Raw genomic sequence first — 21,179 nt, forward strand, 5'->3', positions numbered from 1 at the left:
CCACAGCAACTTATGAAGACCATTCACTATGGCTCAGAGGACTAAAATATGAGTCAGTGGAGAAAATATTCATACCGGTGAAATCACAGCTCATTAAAAGTACTGATGCCTCTACCTTTCAGAGTTGTGATATGAAAAGTGCTTTGTAACCCTTATAGTGTTCTCTTGAGGGAACAGGTACTGAAGAAATCCTTGTACAAGGTGGCAAAATACTGTGGGTAACCAAGACATGGAGAGGTGGAGCTACTCTGGTTCACACTAAATCCTAAATAGGTAGACAGGTAAGGTGTTATGTGCAGAGCTGGGGTGTCGTGGTTCCCAGGCAGCAATGACACCTCTTGCCTTGACACCCAGCAAGCTATTAGAATTCTAGAACATGAGCTTCTTATACACACGAACTGTTGAAACACATGCTTCTTCAGACATTGCTTAGAAAAATGACTCCACACAAGCCTTTTAAAATTAGAAATTTACAATTTATTTGAATAAACCACTAGAATTCTGGGAAACTTTTAAGAGCAGAGTACATTGCCCCAATTCATCTTTCCTCTCTAAAGGAAAACCAAGAGATGGAGCCATTTTATGAGAAAATGTCCTGCCCTCCCTCCTTTTCTACCTCATGCAAAGCAGAGTCAGAGTCTGCCAGATTCTCCCAGCTTTCTAAACTGCCAGAAAACTTAAAAGTGACAGCCAGCTAAGGTCTAGAACAAGCCTCATTGAAAAGAAAATACATTCTGTCGAGCACTTGATTCAAAGTCTTAAGGGCTCAAAGCTGTGATTATGGTACAGAAACCCTTTGTGGCTCCAGCATCAGTGCAAAAGCAATTTGTGTATATTTATGTGTGTGCGCATGCACACACACACATGTATGTGCACGATTTTGTGCAACAAGAGCAGCAGTCATGCAGTTCAGAGAAACTCCTTGGTGCCGCCTCGGATGTCAAGGGTATGTGACGGCCAGCGAATTACATGAGCAAAGTACAACCAAAAGCTCTAGAAGCAAAGCTGGGACCCATTTGGCCCTTCTGGTGCCACAAAAAAGACATCACAAAAAGAAGAAGGTTCCAAACAGTGGAATCCTCAATGTGAGGAAAACGAGGCACCCACCCCCTTCCTGTTCTCAGAAGGAACGCTCTTCTTATTTACAATTAGCTTATGAATGTGGTGTTTCTAGACTGATTCTTCACTGCCCCTCCCTCTTCCATAATTGCTCTTCCTCTTCCCAGAAAACAAGGTTTTGCTTTTCAAGGAGAAGAATGGGGAAAGGGCTTACAGGTCAACCCCACCCAACAATAACCCCTCCGCTGTGACAGCTGACTCTCAGGTGTAATTAGGTTCACAGTTTACATAGCACCCAGGAAGTAAATGCATAACTGGGTGTTGGAAAGTGAAAATGGATTGATGTAAGCTCCAAAGGTATATCCCAACTCCTTTACAATCTCCCTAAAACCCTATCCCTACCTCCAGGTGGTCAAGCAGAAAACAGAAGAATTCATTCTTAAACTCTTAGGCACTGAGGATAACTGCAGAGATACAAAACTCTGCGAGCTCTCCCAGAGGAAAGCCCTACCCCAACCCCTGAGCACAGCTGAACACATTCTCCTCTGGAGATAAAAAAGACATCAGAAGCTTTCATAGGAATCTTTTTATCTTAGATCTGCCTTCTCAAAGGCTTCCAAATATAGGTTCAAAGGTTTCATAGGACTGTAGGCCTACACCTTTTGTGCAGTCTGAGACTGGGAATAACCCTAAAGTTGGCATCAAATGCCCTCAGGAGTCTCAGGGATGCCGTCATTCCAAAAGGAGAAAAATAGTGAACAAAAGCAAAAAGTTCAGATCAAAGTCAATGCGGAGCTTTCTAGAGTGGTCAAACAATGATGAGCTGTGTCCACTCAAAGAGAATCTCAAAGCAGTAGTAGAATTAACATAGGTTACACATGAGAATAAGTCTGAGCCCCTGGCTGTGTGCAAAGACAAGAAGGAACTTGGTTAATGGTAGGATGGGAAAGCTCCACCTGGAGAGAAGGAGCAAGTGGGCAGAGATCACTTTCAGTCAGTCCATGATGACTCCAACATAGTACTGTCTCCACTTTTACACCTGCACAACAGCAGGGCCACCAAAGATATACTCATATTTAAACTTAATACTGTTCACTTGGATAGGCTTTCCATTTCTATATGAAGGAAGGCAGCAAGATAACACTTTCTTTCAAAGGCCTCCAACTCGGGACACACTCAGAAGTCTGATATAGTCTGAGGGGCTACCAATGGGTCCTTTCTTTATATTTGTGTTTTCATTACTGCTATCCTGAGAGTCATAATTTCTAGATTTTTCTCTTCTCTGTTTCTTGACCACTAAAACTGCCTTGGATTCCCTATACCAAAAGTACACAACTGGTCCTTGCTGGCCCAGCCCTATCTTTTCTCAGGACTCAATTTATCATCCCTCCCTCTGAAGGGCAAAGAGGGAACAATCCAGGCACTCAGAATCCTTATCAAGGCATCCTGGTGAGAAACCATCAACATGGTTCTTCACTTTGGGAGAGGTCCTCACGTGCTGCTGGCACCAGTTCACAAACATGCCCAAGAAGACTCACCAGTATAAAGAAAGATGTAACTAAGCACAGGAGTAGGTACGGGAAAAAAAAAAAACTCCAAAACGATAATGCTCAGTAATCCAGCTAGAAAGCTACTCCTATAAGAACATAATGGCGCATATCAAGAAAAATCCAATTTTGGTGAAATGCCTCAGGATTCAGGGCAGTAGGACTACACCCCAGCCTGGCCCGTTTTTTGGATTCAGGATTTGGTGAGATTCCCCTAGCACCCAGCACAGGAAGAAGAGCTGAGGAATGAGCAGTTGACGTGATCCGGCTTACAGTGCTCCCAGGCTCCTCCCCAGCAGAAGCTCCTGGGAGAGGCCAGCTGCTCACTTCCCTGGGCAATCGCAGCTGCTGCCAAGCAGATCTGAGCAGGAAAAGGGGAGGCAACCCTAAGAAGGCCAATGTGCCATCTCATAAAGCTCAGCACAGAAGCAGTGTGGGTGGGGAGCAAATGTTACTTTCTAAGCAGAACATCTAGAGGAAAAAACACTCCAATGCCAATTTATTTTTTTTAAAGGGTTCTGTGTTATTCTAGGGTTTTGTTTTTTTTTTGTTTGTTTTGTTTTGTATAATTTTACAACCTTTGAAAATTACAGAAGTTGTAATGATCTAATACTATTAACAGCCATTCAGAAAAACTTTCCCTCCCTCCCAACAACAATCCAGGGGAAATTTAAAAAGTTCCATAAAGACACCAATTCAAAATGGCCTCTACCCTGGCACAAACAAAAGCTGAAAGATGAGAAGAAGACTGAAATTGACTAAATTGGGAGAGCTTTGAGGGGCTGGGCGTTGTTCTTGGTCTGTGCTCTCCAGTGGCAGTGCCCGTTCCATGCAATGATGCTGCTGGACACCTTGCTTTCTCAATGCTCTCTCCCCTCTCACCCCGTATCCTTCTGTGGCCTGATTTATGTGTCATGGAAATCCTTGAGCAGAGTCCTCCTCCGCTGCTCAGCTATGTGCATCTGATTCTCCAAGTCCTGAAAAGTAAAATCACACCAGCTCATCCTCTTTTCACCAAGAAAGAATTAAGGTCATGTGACTAGGAAAGAACCCCAGATGTCATGTGAGGAGGAAACATTCCCTATATAACATCCCTGAGCCAAGTTGTCAGCCAGTATCCACTTGAAGACCTTCAGTTCTGTGAGCCCTCTCCCTTGTAGAGTAGCTAATTCTATTATTGGACAGTTCTAAAAAAAAGTTTTTTTAATTAAAAAAAAAAATCTTTTAAAAAATTTTCAGTTCCAAAATCTTTCCCTCCTTTCATTGAGAAGGGCAAATTATGATACCCATTATACAAATGAAGTCATGGAAAACATTTCCATATTAGCCATGATGCATAAACAAAAACAAAAACAAAATACCAAGAAAATATAGTGGGGGGGGGGAGAAGCTCCAATCTGAACTCAAAGTTCATGACAATCCTAACTGTAAGAAGTTCTTTACACTGAGTCAAAATCTTTTGCTGCAATTGCTATCCATTTGTTCCTAATCCTGTCCTCTGAGGCCAAACACAAGCAGAAGGGAGACCTAGAGAAGGACCCTTCAAATACTCGACATCAGCGATCACATTTCCTCCTGAGTTAAAAATGTAACAGCCATTCATTCTGTGAAAGGCTGGATGTAATACAAAGACAAAGTCAGGATCATCTCTGGCCTCAAGGAGCCTCCTCTGAAAGCAAAGTCGTCGAATCCTTCATCAATGCAGTGCCCTGAATGCCCCAGGACCAAGGGCTTCACACTGGACAATAAGCCTGTCTTGAGAGAGGCTTCCGAGTAGGTAAGCTTTTCAGACACCTATGTCATGGTGTGGGCTCCTTCAGCTTGCAGATCACTAAAACGCACAGATCTTTCTCACTGTAGTATTATCTACTCAAACTCTGGACTTTTCATCTTATTTGTTTAAGCTCATTGTTCTAAACAGATTCTGGTGATCTCTGCTGTTATTGGCTATCTCTTATTGGGCTTCTGTACCATCTAGTCAATGTGAGCAGGGCATTCAACAGGAAGAAAAGTAACTTACCCCTCTGTCATAGCTATCTGCTCGCTCCACCTTCCATGAAAGGTTCTCAATTTCTGCCTCCAGCTGGGCCTGCTGATACTCAAACTATAGCAACAACAGCAAAGATTGAACAGGAAACAAAATCTAGAACAAGGATCTGAGTAAGTAGCAAATGTAATAACACATAGCATGTACTTGAGAGCCCAATACATTATGAAAAGTTTTACTGATTTGTACAAATAAATCTACTTATAATTTTGAAGTACAAAAAATTCATCTGGAATGTTACAGTTTCCCCTTCACAGCTACCTATAGATGACACCTAGATATATATTTAAATGCAACTTCTAAATATAACATTAGCAAAAAAAATGCAAGAAAGACTGGGCGCCTGTTACTCAAAACAGAAACTCTTTAAAGATAGGATTAAATACTACTGATCTCAGTGGCAGGAAGCAATCATCTGAGTTTCTGCTATTATATTTCCTCCTCATTTCTACAGTCAGTAGAAATAAAAGGGATACACTATGGTCTTTCCCAACTCAACTGGGGCTCTTCAAGTCTAGTCTAGAAAAGTCCTTTGTGAGTTCACACAAAAAGGAAGAAGCTCTGGAAGTTACCCATCAAGGATAACAGAGCTCAACAGATGGTCCCTGCTCAGTCTATCTTTTCCAGAATTCAGATAAAGGGCCAATACTCAATGATATTGTGTGCACACAGGAGAGAGAGTGAGAAAGGAAGAAGGTGCTTGTGGGATGTACTAATTTACCTCAAACAATCAGAGAAAAAGATATTGGGAAAAGGAGTCAAAAGGAGTTAAGAATCAGCTGTGGTTTAGGGCAAAGTCAATCAGGCATTCTTCTATAACCTAAGTCCTAACTAATCAGGAAGCTTAAGGTCCCTTCTGGTCAGAGACTGACACTCTTCAAGGAAGTTATTATTTTATTGAGAGAGAGAGAGAGATTGAGAGAGAGAGAGACTGTGTGTGGACACACTGTGCATAATATATACACTGACTATATATAAATATAAAAATACATACTATAATAAACTAGGCCTAGTGCATTACAAGAGTTGTTACTGATTCACAAATAGGACTCAATTAAATCCCAAGGGATTGTTCTGGGCAAAATGCCAAGTTAAAAAAACAAACAGTAAATTAATCAGATAGTTATACTTTCAATTTTCCTTATAAATTAATCAAGAACCAGAGTTATATATGAACATGAAATCTTCTCCAGAAAACATGAGGAGAAATGAGCTTGTATGGATTAGAATGAGAACAGGGCAGAATCCTCTTACCAGCTTCTTCCTAGGCCCAGATTCCATGTAGTATGCATATGGATACGTGTACTGCAGGGTATAACGACACTGTAATAAAAAAAAAAAAGTTTTAAAGATATTATGGACTATCACTTTTAATCTGTTTGGTTCCTCTTCTGGTTCTCTAGTCTTTAATCAACCCATATAAATTAGTTTGGATCCTCGGGCATAGGGAAATTAACTCAAGTTAAAAAAAAAAACAAACCCACAACAACAAAAACAGAATGAGGTCATTATTTTCTTGGTACCAGTGGCCCCACCAATAGCACAGGTCACAACCCACTACCTACACTGAAGCAGTCTTCACACTGTGGTTAAAGAGTCAACACCAGAGCCAGCCCAGTACATGGAAAAGATCCTCTCTAGCTCTTGTTTGGTCCTTGGATAACAGACACATAGATCATTACCAGGTTGGAACCCAAAGTGTTCCAAGCTTGGCAGGGTCTGCCAAAGATTACATTCTGTTGGAAAAGCCATCGAGAACCCAGGATCTCCTCCACACCATAATGAAGCACTGAAGGAGGAACTTAGTTCCAAGGACGGTAAAATACTCAAGGAAATTCAAAATAAAAACAAAGTGCATCTGTACTGAATAACTATCAGACGGACCATCTCAGTTGGTTCAATACAGGGCCATAGGACAGAATTTTGTTTACATGACTCCAGAAATAGTCTTGGAATACCTAAGGGAAAAAAAGTAATTGGGAATAGGGAACAGTTTCCAGGTAGGGGTTGAGTGTGCCTCAAACTCCCCTGCTACTACAATACTTAAGAGTTTGTACCATATAATCATTATGTCCTATATCCTAATTCATTCACTGATGGACAGCTATGGGTAATATAAGCTCTAAAGTAATTTCATGTCAACTTTGTCTCCGGAAATAGCTTAAGCTTAGTAAACACAAGGATCTAATTCAATCCAACAAACATTTGTCAAAAACATTCACTATTTGTAGGGCATCTTCTGAACGCTGTATCTTATCTGTTAATGGCTTTCCTCTGCATGGACACAAACTTCAGCCTCTTCAGGAAGTTTATATGCAGGATGCTTTGCCTCTGCTGCCTGTCACCGAGACTCGGACAGACCCGAGGTCAGGCGGGGAAGCAACAGCCTCACCTTGGCTAGGAGCTTAGCAGCGTTCTGCAGGTACTGCCAGTCGATCCAAGTACCCAGGTTGTTCATCACTCTCTCCTGTATCTTCTCATGAATCCGCTGGTACGTCTGTGCCTCTAGCTGTAAGCTCTTATTGTGATTTTCCCACTGTAGCAGGGACAGAGGGAAAAGGAGGAATGGAGGAGAACAGATATGGGGCAAATAAATGTCAAAGTAGGCAAGGAATGCTGAAGTGGCAGCCAGCAGAACAGCTGGAATAAGGCACTGCCACACTGAAAGAAGAATGCCCTTGCCTACTTTCATACTGGAGGAAGTGGGGGCTTTATGTGCTTGTGAGAAGGGAAGGTATTGCTGGAAAACACTGAGGCTTCACTTATTAATCACATAGGGGACTTGAATTTCTCACCTATCAGAAAAAAATTTCTTCCACCCCCAGGTGAAAGGAGGTCCAGTGCTAAAGTATCAAGAAAAATTCTACAAAAATACCCAATTCTCAGTTCAAAACAAGTGCTGGAGAGGTCTTCAAAAGAATAATTAATAATCTTGCTAAATGTGACCCTTCAGTGTAAAGTGCTTAGGAGAGAGAAAAGAATTCATTTTGTAAAATTGCGACACAATAATAATTTCTGGACTACATACACAGGCATTTCCTTGGCATTAGTTATGGAGATACTCAGTCCAGTGCCATATACATAGCAGGCATTCAATGAATTTTTGTTCATACTGTAAGCAGGCATACAAGAGAAAGAAACAAAATCTGTGGTTTGTAAAAGGACATTGAGGGAATGTCCCAGCTGGAAGGAGCCTCAGAGGTTACCTAGTTCCACTCCTTTATTTTCCTGAGGACAAAACTGAGGTCACAAGAGCCCAGGATTCTGAGCCAAAAGGGACCCTAGAAGCACCTAGGTTCTGAAGGTTAAGTGTTTGCCTAAGTGTACGCAGCTAGTATGAGCTACTTGTGTCCGGACTAGAGAAGGGTGGTTATGAGAATGACACAGACTAGACAGGTTAAGATTCATAAAATTTAGAACTAGAGAGAATTTAAGACACCATCTGGTACAACACCTCCACCCCCACCCCATCGTGCCAATATAAAAGCAAAGGAAATGGCGGGCTAGAGATGCAGTGAGATGGCCAGTGTTACACAAGAACTTGGCGGTAGAATTGGAGTGTGAATCCAGGACCTATGGCTCCAAATCCAACACTTTTTCAACGACTGATATGACACAGGACTGACACTGCAAGGCAAGTGGTGCCTTTCTTTCATGCAATTCAACTTATCAGCCAACCATGAACTCTAATTCCCCTCCCCAACTTTTTTTTTTTTAAACCATGGCCTAAGAAGGATAAGAGACCAAAGATAAAGATGGAAGGAGACACACTATCAAGGAATGAGATATCACGACTATAATGTTCACTGAAAACCAGCATCCTGGCTGACCCAAAATATTTCTGGGCAGAGTGCTCTAGGAACTATGATGCTGTTGACCATCATCATGTGCTTCCTAGATTATACAACCTGAGCAGCAGCAGCACGAGTTCAAGCCACTACAGCACAACAGAGGGCAACGTCCAGCCGTAAGATATGGCACCCCAGCTGCTCACAAACCAGAGTCTAGGGAATCTTTGAAGAAGCCGGCTTAAAACCAACGTTAATCCCAACAGTTGGTTCTAGTTCTTTATCACTGAAATGGGGGTAATAGAAGCTCCCACATCTCTATAAGTTCTTCAATGCTGCCAGCATCAAGCTTAGCCATTGCTGGCAAACCAAAGGAAACTAAACTCATGGCTGTGGGTCGTTGAGAGGCCTCCTACCCTCTCAAAGTAGAACAAGTACTTCTTAAGGGCCTCCCTGGCCTGGGCCTGCTGACTCTGGTTTACAATATCAGGATTTTCTTTGTACCGACTGCACTCGTAGTACTCGCTGCCATGGGTCTTCCAGTCTCCTAGACACATCCAGCAGAAATCTGCACAGAACAGCAAAAAACAAGTCAATTACAGCAGCAAAGAAACTGCTCCCTCCTATAATGCCCACGGCAAAGGCCCATGAAGGCTTTGGGAAGCAAAGTTAAGGCAAAGCCACTCTGTGCTGCTTAAATTTCTGGGCACTCCTTTGCCCGACGAGCAGATGCAACACACCCCAGCATGCTATTTGGCAGACAATGTCCCTGTGCTCATCCTTATTATTCACCTAGTACAGAGAGTTGGTAAAACAGTAAAATGGCAAAAGAGATACTTCACTTCTGCTATGAACAGGCTATCTACGAAACAATAGGCTCTAACGGCCTGCAGATCATCAACACAAGGAGACATCAGTGACAGACTTACAATAGAGATGAGACTTGGGGCAGGTAGGTGGAACAGTGGATACAGTTTTGGCCTTAGAGCCAGGAGGACCTGAGTTCAAATCTGACTTCCGACACTTCACACTATGTGACCCTGGGCAAGTCATTTAACCCCACTGCCTCATCAAAAATCAAAAGAGATGAGACCTGCCATATACCATCACACTCTTTCACCGGGAGACCTAAAGATTTGTCTGAGAGCTGCCTGGATATCACCCTAACAATAACCTTTCAACAGAAACCATTAGGCCATTCTCTCCTTTTTTTCTTTCATACACACAATCAGGAGATTTTGTACAAGAAATCTTAGCACAGTGCCTGGCACACAGTAGGTGCTTAAAAATGTTAAATGACTGAATGACAGACAGACAGCTCTGAAGTAGAAAAAACAAGCCAAAAAAAAAAAAAAAAAAGAGAGATGAAAGAAAAAGCACCTTTAAGAAGGACAAGTTACTCAATGGACAATTTCATGAACAAGCTGGAATTTATTTCCATTCTGGGAAAGAACCAAGAAGGAAAACTCAGAAGCCCTTAGAAATCTTATTTCTCAACCCATGAATTTCAGGTCAAGACAGGATAAGTGCCAATCAAATAATCTGCTGCCTTCCCCTCTCCCAACAAACACTACAAACAGCCTGGCACTTTGGAGGGGTAAACAAAGGGACAAAACAACATGTGAGAAATCCATTTGGCTTTATTCCCAGCGGGAGTTTTACTCCTGAATCACTTCTGACAGGAAGAAGAAAGAGCAAGTCAAAAAAGTCTGTTCTACATGATTTGTTCTTGACAGAAGGAGGAACCATTTCCCAACTCGAGTTACATATAAAAATCCCCCTTTAAATCAAATTTTTATCAAAGCTGTAAAGAAATTAAGCAAGCTCAATATTAAGCAAAGACTCTCCTATAGCTGGGCATGAGACAGCAAAATGACTAGCTCAGGACCCAATTGCCTTTAAATTGGATTTGGAAATGACCTTCTAGGTGACCTAGCCTAACTTCTAAATTTATTGATGAACAAAAATGAGGGCTACAGAGGTGACCTGCCTTGCCAAGGTCACAGAGGTACTAAAAGTTGCAGAAGTATGATCTGAACTAAGCCCTCTGATTTCAGCAATCCTATGTCACACTTCTTCACAAATCAGTGGTACTGTGTAACAATCATGGACAAAGAAGAACGTGGACTTCAACTGGGAGGAGTTTCAAACCAAAGTCAAGAAATCTATTTTCAATCGAGAAAGATGGCACAGGTACCAGCTCTGTTCAGCAGGTAATGAGATTCATAGCTGGAGGTCATAGGAAGGCCCTATGACTTTAATAAAATTACTGTAAGAATGACACCAGAATGTGTCCTGATGTCAGAATAGTCACATTGCTGGCAAATAGGTATCCCCTTTTCCAGACACAAGTGTCTGGACTTATGATCCTTTTACAGCTGGAACAGACCAGTGACTCCCTCATCTTACAGAGGAGGTAGGAGAGGCCCAGAACAAGTAAGTGATTTGCGTATGATCACAGTTAGAATTTGAACCCAGGTCCTCCGACTTTTTCCATCACACCAACTTACGACCTACAATCAGAACCAAAATGAAGTCAGTGTTGGTCACTACTGTTCTGGTACGAACCACTGAAAAAATACCTGCCAGCTATTATGGATGAGCTCACGAAAAGAAAAGCATCGGAATCAGACACTAGAAAGAGAAATTGATGTAGGATCACCTGCATAAAAACAGTGAAAGCTTAAAGGAGCAACTTGGTGCAAGAATGCTTTCAAAAGGTTTCATGCGACTGATATACCCACAGTTTATTAATTTTGATATAAAAAGTGCTTCACATTGGCAAACATGAAAATAAACACAAATACCAGAAACAACAGACACCGCCACAGGGCCCAGAATGTGAGCTAAAGCCAGGACTTACCATGTTTACACTTAGAACATTGCTGAAAGAGAAAGAAAAGGGGGAGATATTAACAGGCATATTGACCAAAAGGTTTTGCATCATCAGTAATAAGTGAAATATTAGGGCTTCGGCTCACCATGTGATTGCAGCCTCCATTCTTCTCAATACAGATATTGCACTTGGGACACTGGGAAAACAGAATCGTTCCATTAGGTTCACGCTACCTTATGCTGGTTTTAAGACAAATAACACAAAACTCTTGGCACCCATGCCCAGTGGCTAATTGTGCAAGACTTCAGGGGAGGAAAATCTCACTTTAACGTGGTGGTTCAGTGGCTCAACAGGAGGTCACTGGTTCTGGAACAATAATTCCAAGGAAATGAAATTAGTATTCTTGGCTCTGACCCCCTCCCTCAAGCACCAGCTGATCTCCAGCAATTGTGCAATCTGCCAGTTAAACTGCTCAGACTAAGCTCAGGACTGAGTCAGCAGAAAGGCAAAATCAATTCCCATAGGAATGTAAGAGCTGCCTCAGAATCTATCAATCCTAGTCAACTTGCCCAGAATTGTGCTTCCAAAACTGTCCAACAGACTACACATCAAATATTTTCTTGAATAGACCTAGCAATCATCAATGTAACTCATTACATAAAAATCATTTCAGAACTCAGCCTACCACCTGAAGTAAGTGAAGTTATTGAGCTCCAAATAAAAGTTTCGCTTGTATATAACCATTTGAATGAGCTCACGAACAGATAAATGGCATTGGGTTAGTGACCATCCCATAGGAAGAGGGACAAAAATGCAAGTTTCCCATGCATCTGTCCTTCCTGTCAAGCAGTTCTGGGAATTACAGCACTGTCTTGGAGCAAAACACTAATAGGACCTTAACTTCTCCCCTAGCTATTTCATTTTGCTTAGGAGTCCCCTTCTCTGAAATGTTCTGATGATATCTTTCTTGCCACTGTAAGGCAGCAGCTATATAATTGGTGGCTGATCTGAGAAGAGAGGGTCCTAAATAACCCAGTTCTTCATCACCAAGTCAGAATTGCCTACAAGGTGTATTTATGAGTATGACATACTTAGGCACCCAAACTCTCAAAGGGGACCCCAAGACACTACCATGTTAAAGATGTCATTGTTAGGCCTGACAGAGAATCCCCTCTCTCTCCTCAGCATACCTAATGAAAGCTGTAACATAACAGACAAAAGGAGGGAACTGGTGATCTTTTCTGATAATCACCAATGACAAGGTTGGTGACAGATAAGATAAAAAGCATCCCCAGGGAGCTGGCAGTCTAAACATTCCTTACATCTTTAGTGTGAGCACTAATGTAGTTTGCCGTTTCAGAGTCGTCTGCACACTTTGTGAGCCATTTCCGGATTGTGGCGCAGTCTGTAGGGGCGTGATACATCTGACGACACTTGAAACTTAAAAATCAGAAAAGAAAGGGATTCAAATTCCAACAAGTTCAGTCTGTGCTGAAGTCTTAAATCTCCCCTTTACCCACATTAGTAGCATTTGAGTTTTTTCAAAGGAGTAATTTTGTCTCTCAAGGCCTCTGAAATCCTTGCTTATTCAATAATTTATTTAAACATTTCTTGAACTCTCCCTCAATCTGAACCCTCCTGAAACAAATCCTTAAGTCCCCACTAAGAGATAATTTCCATTAAAAAATATTCAACCTTGAGGCAGCTAGGTGGCGCAGTAGATAGAGCACCAGCCCTGGAGTCAGGAGGACCTGAGCTCAAATCTGGTCTCAGACCAGACATTTGACACTTACTGGCTGTGACCCTGGGCAGGTCACTTAACCCCAAATGCCCTGCATGCACACATAAATAAATAAGTGCATATATATTCAACCTGGTCTCAACCCTCTTTATAACTCAGAATTAACCACTCCTACAAATTAAAAAAACCCTTACTGACCATTTGGAAATCTTCCAAGGATGACCCAATTGTAGCAATTTCCTTCAGTTCTAAGAACAGCCCAATCTTTGAGCCAACTCTGCCTCTCAATCCCTAAATAAACACATCCTGAAACATGTTAGATGATGATGACTTTTACCCCTTCTGAGTTCATGCTGTAAACAGGAATTTTTAAGCATGTGTCTGTCTCAGGGAAAGAATAAATGTCATATAGGCTCCTTCTAGTTCAGGCATTTTATGGCTTCAGGAATTATCTGGAATCTAGAGAAAGAACTATGGACCATAATTTTACACATGATGGAAAGTTATACCTACCTCAAACACATAATTGTACGGTAACAAATAAAAAAAGTATAAAAGCACATACATTTAAAATAAAAAAAATTATTCCAAAACCTTCATCTTAACCATTAAGAAGCCAAGTATACTAAAATCACATTCCCCCGCTGGTAACCAAATGGGTCCGTGATAGATCACAAAGAAAACCCAAAATTATTTACTACCAGGAAAATGATTCCCCAGGCTATTCTAAAATTAATTTTTTTAGGATATACAACAAATTATTTGGATAAACTAATATCTTGATAAATACTAATGTAATTAAATGAGATAAATCAAATACTAAGTATTATTAACATACTTACAATGACTAGAAGTACAAACCAGGAATCCAGAGAGATTTTATGCTCAGGCTAACTATCTCTGTCTGTGAGTACCAACTCCTTATATATAAATTTAGTATCGTAACGGAAGCCACATAGAAGCTGTCTCTTATTCCAGTTAACTCAAAACCTCTCAAGGGTATCTCCCCATTCCAGTCATTCCTACTCCCCACCACAGATAAAGGTATATACATTTGAATATAAATGTAAATACAGAAGTCCCTACCAAATTAAATAAAAATAAAAGCCTTAATTTGTCTTGCCTTCCATTCTTGTAACAGTTATGTAACCTTTCAAAAGGAAATGGGTTTGGGGACACCCTTGGTTGGAAAAACCAAACTTCCCTAATACTCACAAAGTGCCAAATCTTGAAAATGTGGATTTCATAAATGACGTAAAATAGTTCAAAAGCATTGCACTTGGCTTTTCTTCCTTTTCTTAAAAATTTTTAAAAAAATTACATAGCTTTTCTAAGTTCTTTTAAGCTAAGAATTGTTGCTAATACACAAAGAACAGACCTATGGAGAATTTAGACTTCTCAAATGTTATCAGTTTATAAATTATTATGCAAGTGCACAACCTGATTCCAAACACTATTACTATGTTCTACTTAGTTCTATCTCATTTAATTACATTTCAAGAAGCAGACTTAAGGCTCAGAAAGGCAAAAGCTTAGTGGTCCAAGTCTTTATATAAGACACATGATCCATATAATCCACCATTAGACCCACACTTACATCCTGTCCTTTGTAGCAGCACTCTACTTCGAGAGCCTTTAAAAACCACTCCCTAGAGTTCAGTACATACCTCAAGGATCAAAATCAATTTTTTTTTTTAAAACTAAGAATTTTCCACACACTTACGGAAACTACAGTTTTTTGTCTCCTCTGGACACCACCTCATTCTTATGTTAACTGATCACCTATCTCAAACTCTTGGGGGTAGTAACTCTGCCTCAAATTAGAAAGGTTGAAAACCATAGGAGACAAGGAAGGGAGAGCTCTGGAGAGTGGGCAGCAAGACCCAGGAACACACATCTTACCAGAACACCTCGTTGCATCGATTGCACTGCACTCGTCGAGCTCTAGGCTCCTGTACCTGGATAACCATGGGGCAGTCTGCACCAGGACACAGCTGGAGCTGATAATGGCTCTGGGAACACAGCAAGGGAAAGGCAAAGAGTAAGGAAGATCTGAGGGAGGTGAGCAACATACCATCTAGCTTCTAGTGGCAGATGATGAGGGAAGGACGTGTGACCATTTCACAAAATGGTATTTTCTTGCATATGTTTTAAAACCTTCTAATTCTTTTACGTAAGGTGTACTAATATGAAAAAAAATTAGAATAGGAATAGGTAGGGAGATCCCAAATGAGGATACACCCTTTAGCAATGCAGACTGGAACTTTGTCTGCAACTTCAAGTCTTAGTGAGCTGCCTCAGAGGAAAAGTGACTTTCTCCAAGTCAAAGAGCCAGTACATGTCAGATATGGGACATGAACCGAGATCTTCCAGGCTCCTATGTCAGTTTTCTATCCACTGCTCCCCTTTCCACAATGAAGACATCAATAATGTGAAAACTGGATATGAAGCAAGTCTATAGTGATTACATGGAAACTGGACAATAAAAGAACTGAAAAAGAACTTTTAAAATTCAGCTTCAAAGTGGCCCCTGAATAAGAAAAGCCCCGTTTTCTTCTTCTTCTTTTTTCAAGCTGTTCCGAGCTTTATTTAACATCAGAGAATGAGGAAATTGTTTGGGGAAATGCTGAGTAGGGTTATATATATATCAACCTTCTTTCACAAAACACCAGACAAAGGCATTGTAGGTACTTAAGATTCAGGGCCCGCTGGCCAGCTTCCAACCTTCCAGTTTGCCCAACTTCAAAAGGGCAATGGCAGCACCCATGTATACACACGCTGCTGCTCCACTGGGAGAGCTGTGCATTCGAGCTCTAAGGGTAATGCCTGCAGCACTGCCTCCAAAGAAGTAGTTCAGGGGGTCATCTGGTTTTTCCTGAATTTGAGCATTGACACAGGAAGTGATCCCAAATATGGCACCTACGGCAGCCATGCAGAACGTAAATTTCCCAGCCCTTAATATTCCCTCGGCAGTTGATTCAGGTGGGAAAAACATAAGGTGGAAGGCAGATGCCACCAAGCCCACAGCAGCACCCATCTTGGTGGTGACATAGGTCTTACGGTGGTATTCTGTGCCATCGGGGACGTCCCAGTACTCCTTCATTAGTACAGATGCCATGATTACCCCTCATCTCACCCCAAGGGCAGCTACTCCAAATCCTTTTCTTTTTTGTTTTATTTTTTTAAATTCAATTTTGTTTTTAGTTCTGAATCATCTCACTCCCCTCTCCCTCTCCAAGAAAGCAAGAAAAACACAACTTATTACAAATATGTAGTCATGTAAAATAAATATCTATATTAGGAACATCCAAGAAAAAAAGAAACAAGAAAATATGCTTCAATCTACACTCTTAAGTCCTTCAGCTCTCTTTGTGGAGGTGTTACCATGTGTTATCTTGAGTCCTTTAGAACTGTGGTTGGTTATTATGTTGTCAGAGTTGCTCTGTCTTTCACAGCTGAAAGCTATTACAATATTACTGTTACGGTGTACAATGAGGTTTTGGTTCTGCTCATTTCACTTTGCATCAGTTCATATAAGTCTTCCCAAGATTTTCTGAAACCATCACCTCCATTATTTGTTATAGCACAATAGTATTTCATCATATTTCTATATTATAACTTGTTTGTCATTCCCCAATTAATGGGCATTCCCTCAGTTTACAATTCTTAGCCACTATAAAAAGAGCTGCTACAAAATTTTTGTATGGGTCCTTTCCCTTTCTTTGATATTTCTGGGGTATAGACCTAGTAGGGAATTGCCAGGGTCAAAAGGTATGCACAGTTCAATAGCTTTCTGGGCATATTTCCAAATTGCTCTCCAGAATGGTCAGACTAGTTCACAGCTCTACCAACGGTACATTAGTGTACCTATTTTCCAACATCCCCTCCAATATTTTCATTTTTTGTCACCTTAGCCAATCTGATGGATATGAGGTAGTACCTCAAAACTGTTTCAATTGGCATTTCCCTACTTTTTAGCGATTTAAAGCATTTTTTCATATGGCTATTGTTAGCTTGGGTTTCCTCCTTTGAAAACTGCCAATTCATATCCTTTGACCATTTAATCAACGGGAAAACGGTTCTTTTGCTTGTAAATGTGACTTAGTTCTCTAGATAGCATAAAAATGAGATTTTTATCAGAGAAACTTCTGCAAAGATCTTTTCCCAATTCCTTTCTAATTTCAGCATCATTGGTTTGTTCAAAAACTTACATTTTATGTAATCAAAATCATCAATTTTATCTCTGGTTTTGTAATTTCTTGTTTGGTCAGGAACACTTCCCCTAGCCATAGTCCTGGTGCTTGTTTATAATATCACCCTTGACATCTAAATCATGTATCTATTTGGAGTTTGTCTTGGTGTACAGTATGAGATGTTAGTCACTTAACCCTGTTTGCCTCAGTTTCTTCATCTGCAAAATGAGCTGGAGAAGGAAATGGCAAACCACTCCAGTATCTCTGCCAAGAAAACCCCAAATGGGGTCACGAAGAATCGGATATGACTGAAACGACACAACAACAACAACTGGGGTTCTCTGAGTAAATCAAATCATTTGCAAAAAAGTAACAATTTTGCTTCCTCTTTATCTATGTTTATCCATTCAACTTCTTTTTCTCTGTCTCACTGAATTTCTAGATCATTATTAGGTGTGGCACAATTTTCAGGTTTTTGCTCAAGGAGATGTGTGGGAAACAGGTTATCTTCCTCTATTCTGGCAACTATCCAGACTGCAAGTCCTCCCATTGTACTTTGTAGCTCATTTAGGCTATTATAATCTATGCTGGAATACAGTTATTGAATAGTATTATATTCCAGCATATCTGTCATTCATATACATATATGCATATATATGTACCTTCTACCCCTCTATAAAAGAAAGGACCATGTCTTGTTTCACCCTTGTAGCTCTATCACTACGGTGCTCTCTGTCCACAGTAAGTACTTATTAAATAGATGCCAAATAAACAAAGATTGAAAGAAAAGCGTACTCTAACTGAAAGCCAGAAAATTAACTAAAACAATCCAGTTATTCAAAGCTTAACCAGATAAAGCACCAAGATGAAGAGCAAACATGAGACAAATCACAGAAGGAGAAAAATCAAAAAGATGAATTGGGTATATTCTAGTGAAAATAGTACAGGGGGCACAGCTTTTAATCTAGTTGTATGTCTCTGAGCCTTTTCAGAATTTAGTTTCTTCGTCTGTTTAAAAAAAAAAGCGTGCCACTTGATTCTACACAAAAATCTTTGAGGACAAAAATAAGCGTTAACTTGCCTTTGCCTGTGAGGCAGGGAGGATGTCAAGGACCATGACCCTTGTCTTACAGACAAAAACCTCAAGGCTCACAAAAACATAAGTGACTTGCCCTGAGTCACCCAGTAAACAACAAATGACAAGTTACTTAAGCCCAGGTCTCCTTGCTTTGGGTTCAAAAAAGGTATAAATGTGCCTTAAAACTGTTGACAATTCTTATGGAAAGGTCTTTCAAGTTTATGGGTACACAGATACAAAAATATTAACAATAGATAGCAATGAGAAAAAACAATTACTCTTCTTCTGAGAAACACAGGAGTGATAAAAACCTTTGGGCTTTGTGCCTGCTGACACAACCTGATTCCTCTAGCTACACCCATTGCTCTCTAGCCCCATGGTCAAAGCTCTAGAGAAGTGGCAAACAGAAGGCAAAAAACCACCAAGACTTGTTAAAATAATACCTCCACATAGTCCCTGAAGAGGTAGCGCCTGTATTTGTCTTTCAACTCCTCACTAGGCAGCAAAGGAAACACAAAATCCTCTGGTGTTCTGAGAAGGCAGTCTTGAGCCATACAGGAGACTCCTAGTAAATACCGACACAGGAATACATATGAAAATCAAATGCATCTCTTCCCATGTAATTTGTCTGTATTAGAGGATTAATCAGTTTTCATGGGGAATAACAGAAGGTGAGTCATGAAGGACAACCTATTCATTTGTTACCAACACCTAAGAATTTTCTCAAGTCCCCAACAAAAAAAAAAAAGAAAGAAAGAAAGAAAGAAACAAGATATTAACACTATGCCATACTTGTGCAAATACAAAGTTCTCCAACATTACATATACAACATTAAGACTTGTGCTAAAAATTCTGCAGGTGTAATAAAATAAAACGTATTGGTCCAATTGGAGCCTACTCATTAAAATGAGAACTCTCTGAAAGCAAAAATAAAAAAGAAGTATACATGGAATATAAAGCAATCACAGGCAACACACAAGTTTTAGAAAAGCCAGATTTAGGTAGAGAAAAATGGTCCTGTATTTGGTTCAATGTAATTGCACTGGTAATCATTATCAGAATGAAAATTTGACAATGCTATTAATTTGGTTTCAGTAACATATAAATCACATTAGAAGAGCAAAAACCAACTATCAAGAAGTTTAATTTACATGCTATTTTACGAGTAGCAGGAACATTCTCTTGGGATAGCAATGACAATAAAAATCTTTCTTATTCTTATAAAAACACTTATAAAAACCATTCATATGAAAGAGACTCAACCCATTACCCACAAGATTCTTCCTAGTGTTTACATGACCAGAGTAAATTCTTAAACTCAATCCAAATGACAGTTAACTCACCAACTCCTACACCATCTTTTACCAGCACTGTACAATGCTGTTCCCAACAGCTTCGGCAAAACTGGTGCTGACAAGCCAAAGAGAGTAAATTTTCCTTTCGAACAAACTGCATGCACACTGCACAGTGATGGGAGGAATGTACCATTACCTGGGAAAAGGCAATAAACTATTAGTCTACAAGACAGCTACAGACATATCTTACTAAAGATACATGATTAAATGGTAACAGAGCCTTGAAATTCATTATCATATCATCACAAACTTAGAACTTTACTCCTATCACCTTCCTAAGTGAAGACAGGAGAGGATTATTTTAGGGGCAAGCCAAGATAATCAAATTATTGTTTTGGTGTCCACAAGACAGAACTGGAGAACTGTGGTTAGTCTTAGCCTCTAACTTCAAACTAAGAGTCATTATGTCCTTCCAGGTCCTTTACAAAATAGAGATTAAATCTGTGAACATTATCCAATTCAAAGTTGTAGCTTTATGCAAGATCTTATAGGCATCAACAGTATTAGACTTGGAAGTTTGACATTAACAAGGGTAAGGTACACAGCAGGGAACAAGACTTGAAAAATTCCTATTTCCATTTGCCATATTCCACTTGATATATCACATCTTGGTACGTGTAGCACAGGTTACCTGTCATGTCCCATTTCCTGTTTCTTTAGCTGTAAGACCCTGGGCAAGTCATCTCACTTCCTAGGGCCTCTGTTTCCTAATGGGATGGGGGAAGGGGAGGCAGACTAAATGTCTTTTGAGATGTCCTCTAGCTCTAGTCCAATCCTATGATCTTATTAAATGAACATAACTTTATATATTGGTTTAAAAAGGGTTTTTTTGGTCTTTGTATGTTTTATCTCTCCACTTAGATTATAAACTTCAAGAGTGCACAGAGAATACCTTTTAATTCTCTTACAACTTTCCATAATAACCTGGTACAGTCTCTACATTCAGCAAGCACTCAAATAGTCATTTGACAGAAGTCATCTTAGATGGACAGACCTTTTGGGTCAATTTCAAACTTCCATACAGTCCCCAGACCAGTTTCATTTGTGTATGAGAAGCTTTCTTCCATGGGATTCAAACTCTTTCTATTCATCAAATCCTCTTCTTCATTCCCAAAAGTCATGAGCTAGTGCTTTCCTCTAAGTCTTGGTTCATGCATATTGTGACTGAGAGACAGCATCATGTAATGGGAAATGGAGTAGATCTGGAATCAAAAAATTGGAGTCTGAATCCCATCTGTTACTTACTACCTGTGCAACTATCGGGCAAAAGTCACTTAACCTATTCTGGTCTCAGTTTCCCTAAAAGAGACAGTGATGTACTTTTTTTTTTTTCAACTTTAAACCTAAGGTCCTATGATTACATGACTCAGATATAATATTCTGTCACAAACCCAAAGCGATATGCCAGCACTGATGCACACTAATATTTATATATTGCCTAAATAGTTCCTAATACTAATGGGAAAATACTGGAGAACAAATGGCCTATTTGCCACGGTTGTTTAAAATCTCACTTCAGCAAACATCAGATGCT

The 21,179-nt window shown here is 40.2% G+C and overlaps 1 protein-coding gene across 1 annotated transcript; it reads right to left on the reverse strand.

The window, feature by feature from the left end:
• Positions 1-454: 454 nt before the first annotated feature.
• On the reverse strand, positions 455-20,799 carry LOC114032976 (E3 ubiquitin-protein ligase ARIH2). Its single transcript, XM_027848421.1, has 12 exons — positions 20,640-20,799; positions 19,634-19,781; positions 18,733-18,854; positions 14,921-15,030; positions 12,600-12,717; positions 11,423-11,473; positions 11,305-11,326; positions 8,858-9,009; positions 7,046-7,189; positions 5,908-5,976; positions 4,627-4,710; positions 455-3,583 (listed from the first exon to the last, which is right to left on the reverse strand). Exons 1-12 carry the CDS (start codon positions 20,685-20,687, stop codon positions 3,512-3,514), a joined length of 1,140 nt encoding a protein of 379 aa, XP_027704222.1. The 5' UTR covers positions 20,688-20,799; the 3' UTR covers positions 455-3,511.
• Between the last annotated feature and the right edge of the window lie 380 nt (positions 20,800-21,179).

Source organism: Vombatus ursinus, unplaced genomic scaffold (genome assembly GCF_900497805.2).
Source record: "Vombatus ursinus unplaced genomic scaffold, bare-nosed wombat genome assembly UNPS02006233.1, whole genome shotgun sequence".
Taxonomy (NCBI): Eukaryota; Metazoa; Chordata; class Mammalia; order Diprotodontia; family Vombatidae; genus Vombatus; species Vombatus ursinus.

Excerpts from the sequence above, each read along its gene's own strand:
- LOC114032976 (XM_027848421.1), bottom strand. The coding sequence starts at position 20,687 with ATGAAACTGGTCTGGGGACTGTATGGAAGTTTGAAATTGACCCAAAAG. Across the intron at positions 15,031-18,732 it reads TCTTCAGGGACTATGTGGAG|AGCCATTATCAGCTCCAGCT; the intron begins GTATTATTTTAA and ends CTGTGTTCCCAG. Across the intron at positions 5,977-7,045 it reads CTGCTAAGCTCCTAGCCAAG|TGTCGTTATACCCTGCAGTA; the intron begins GTGAGGCTGTTG and ends TTTTTATTACAG.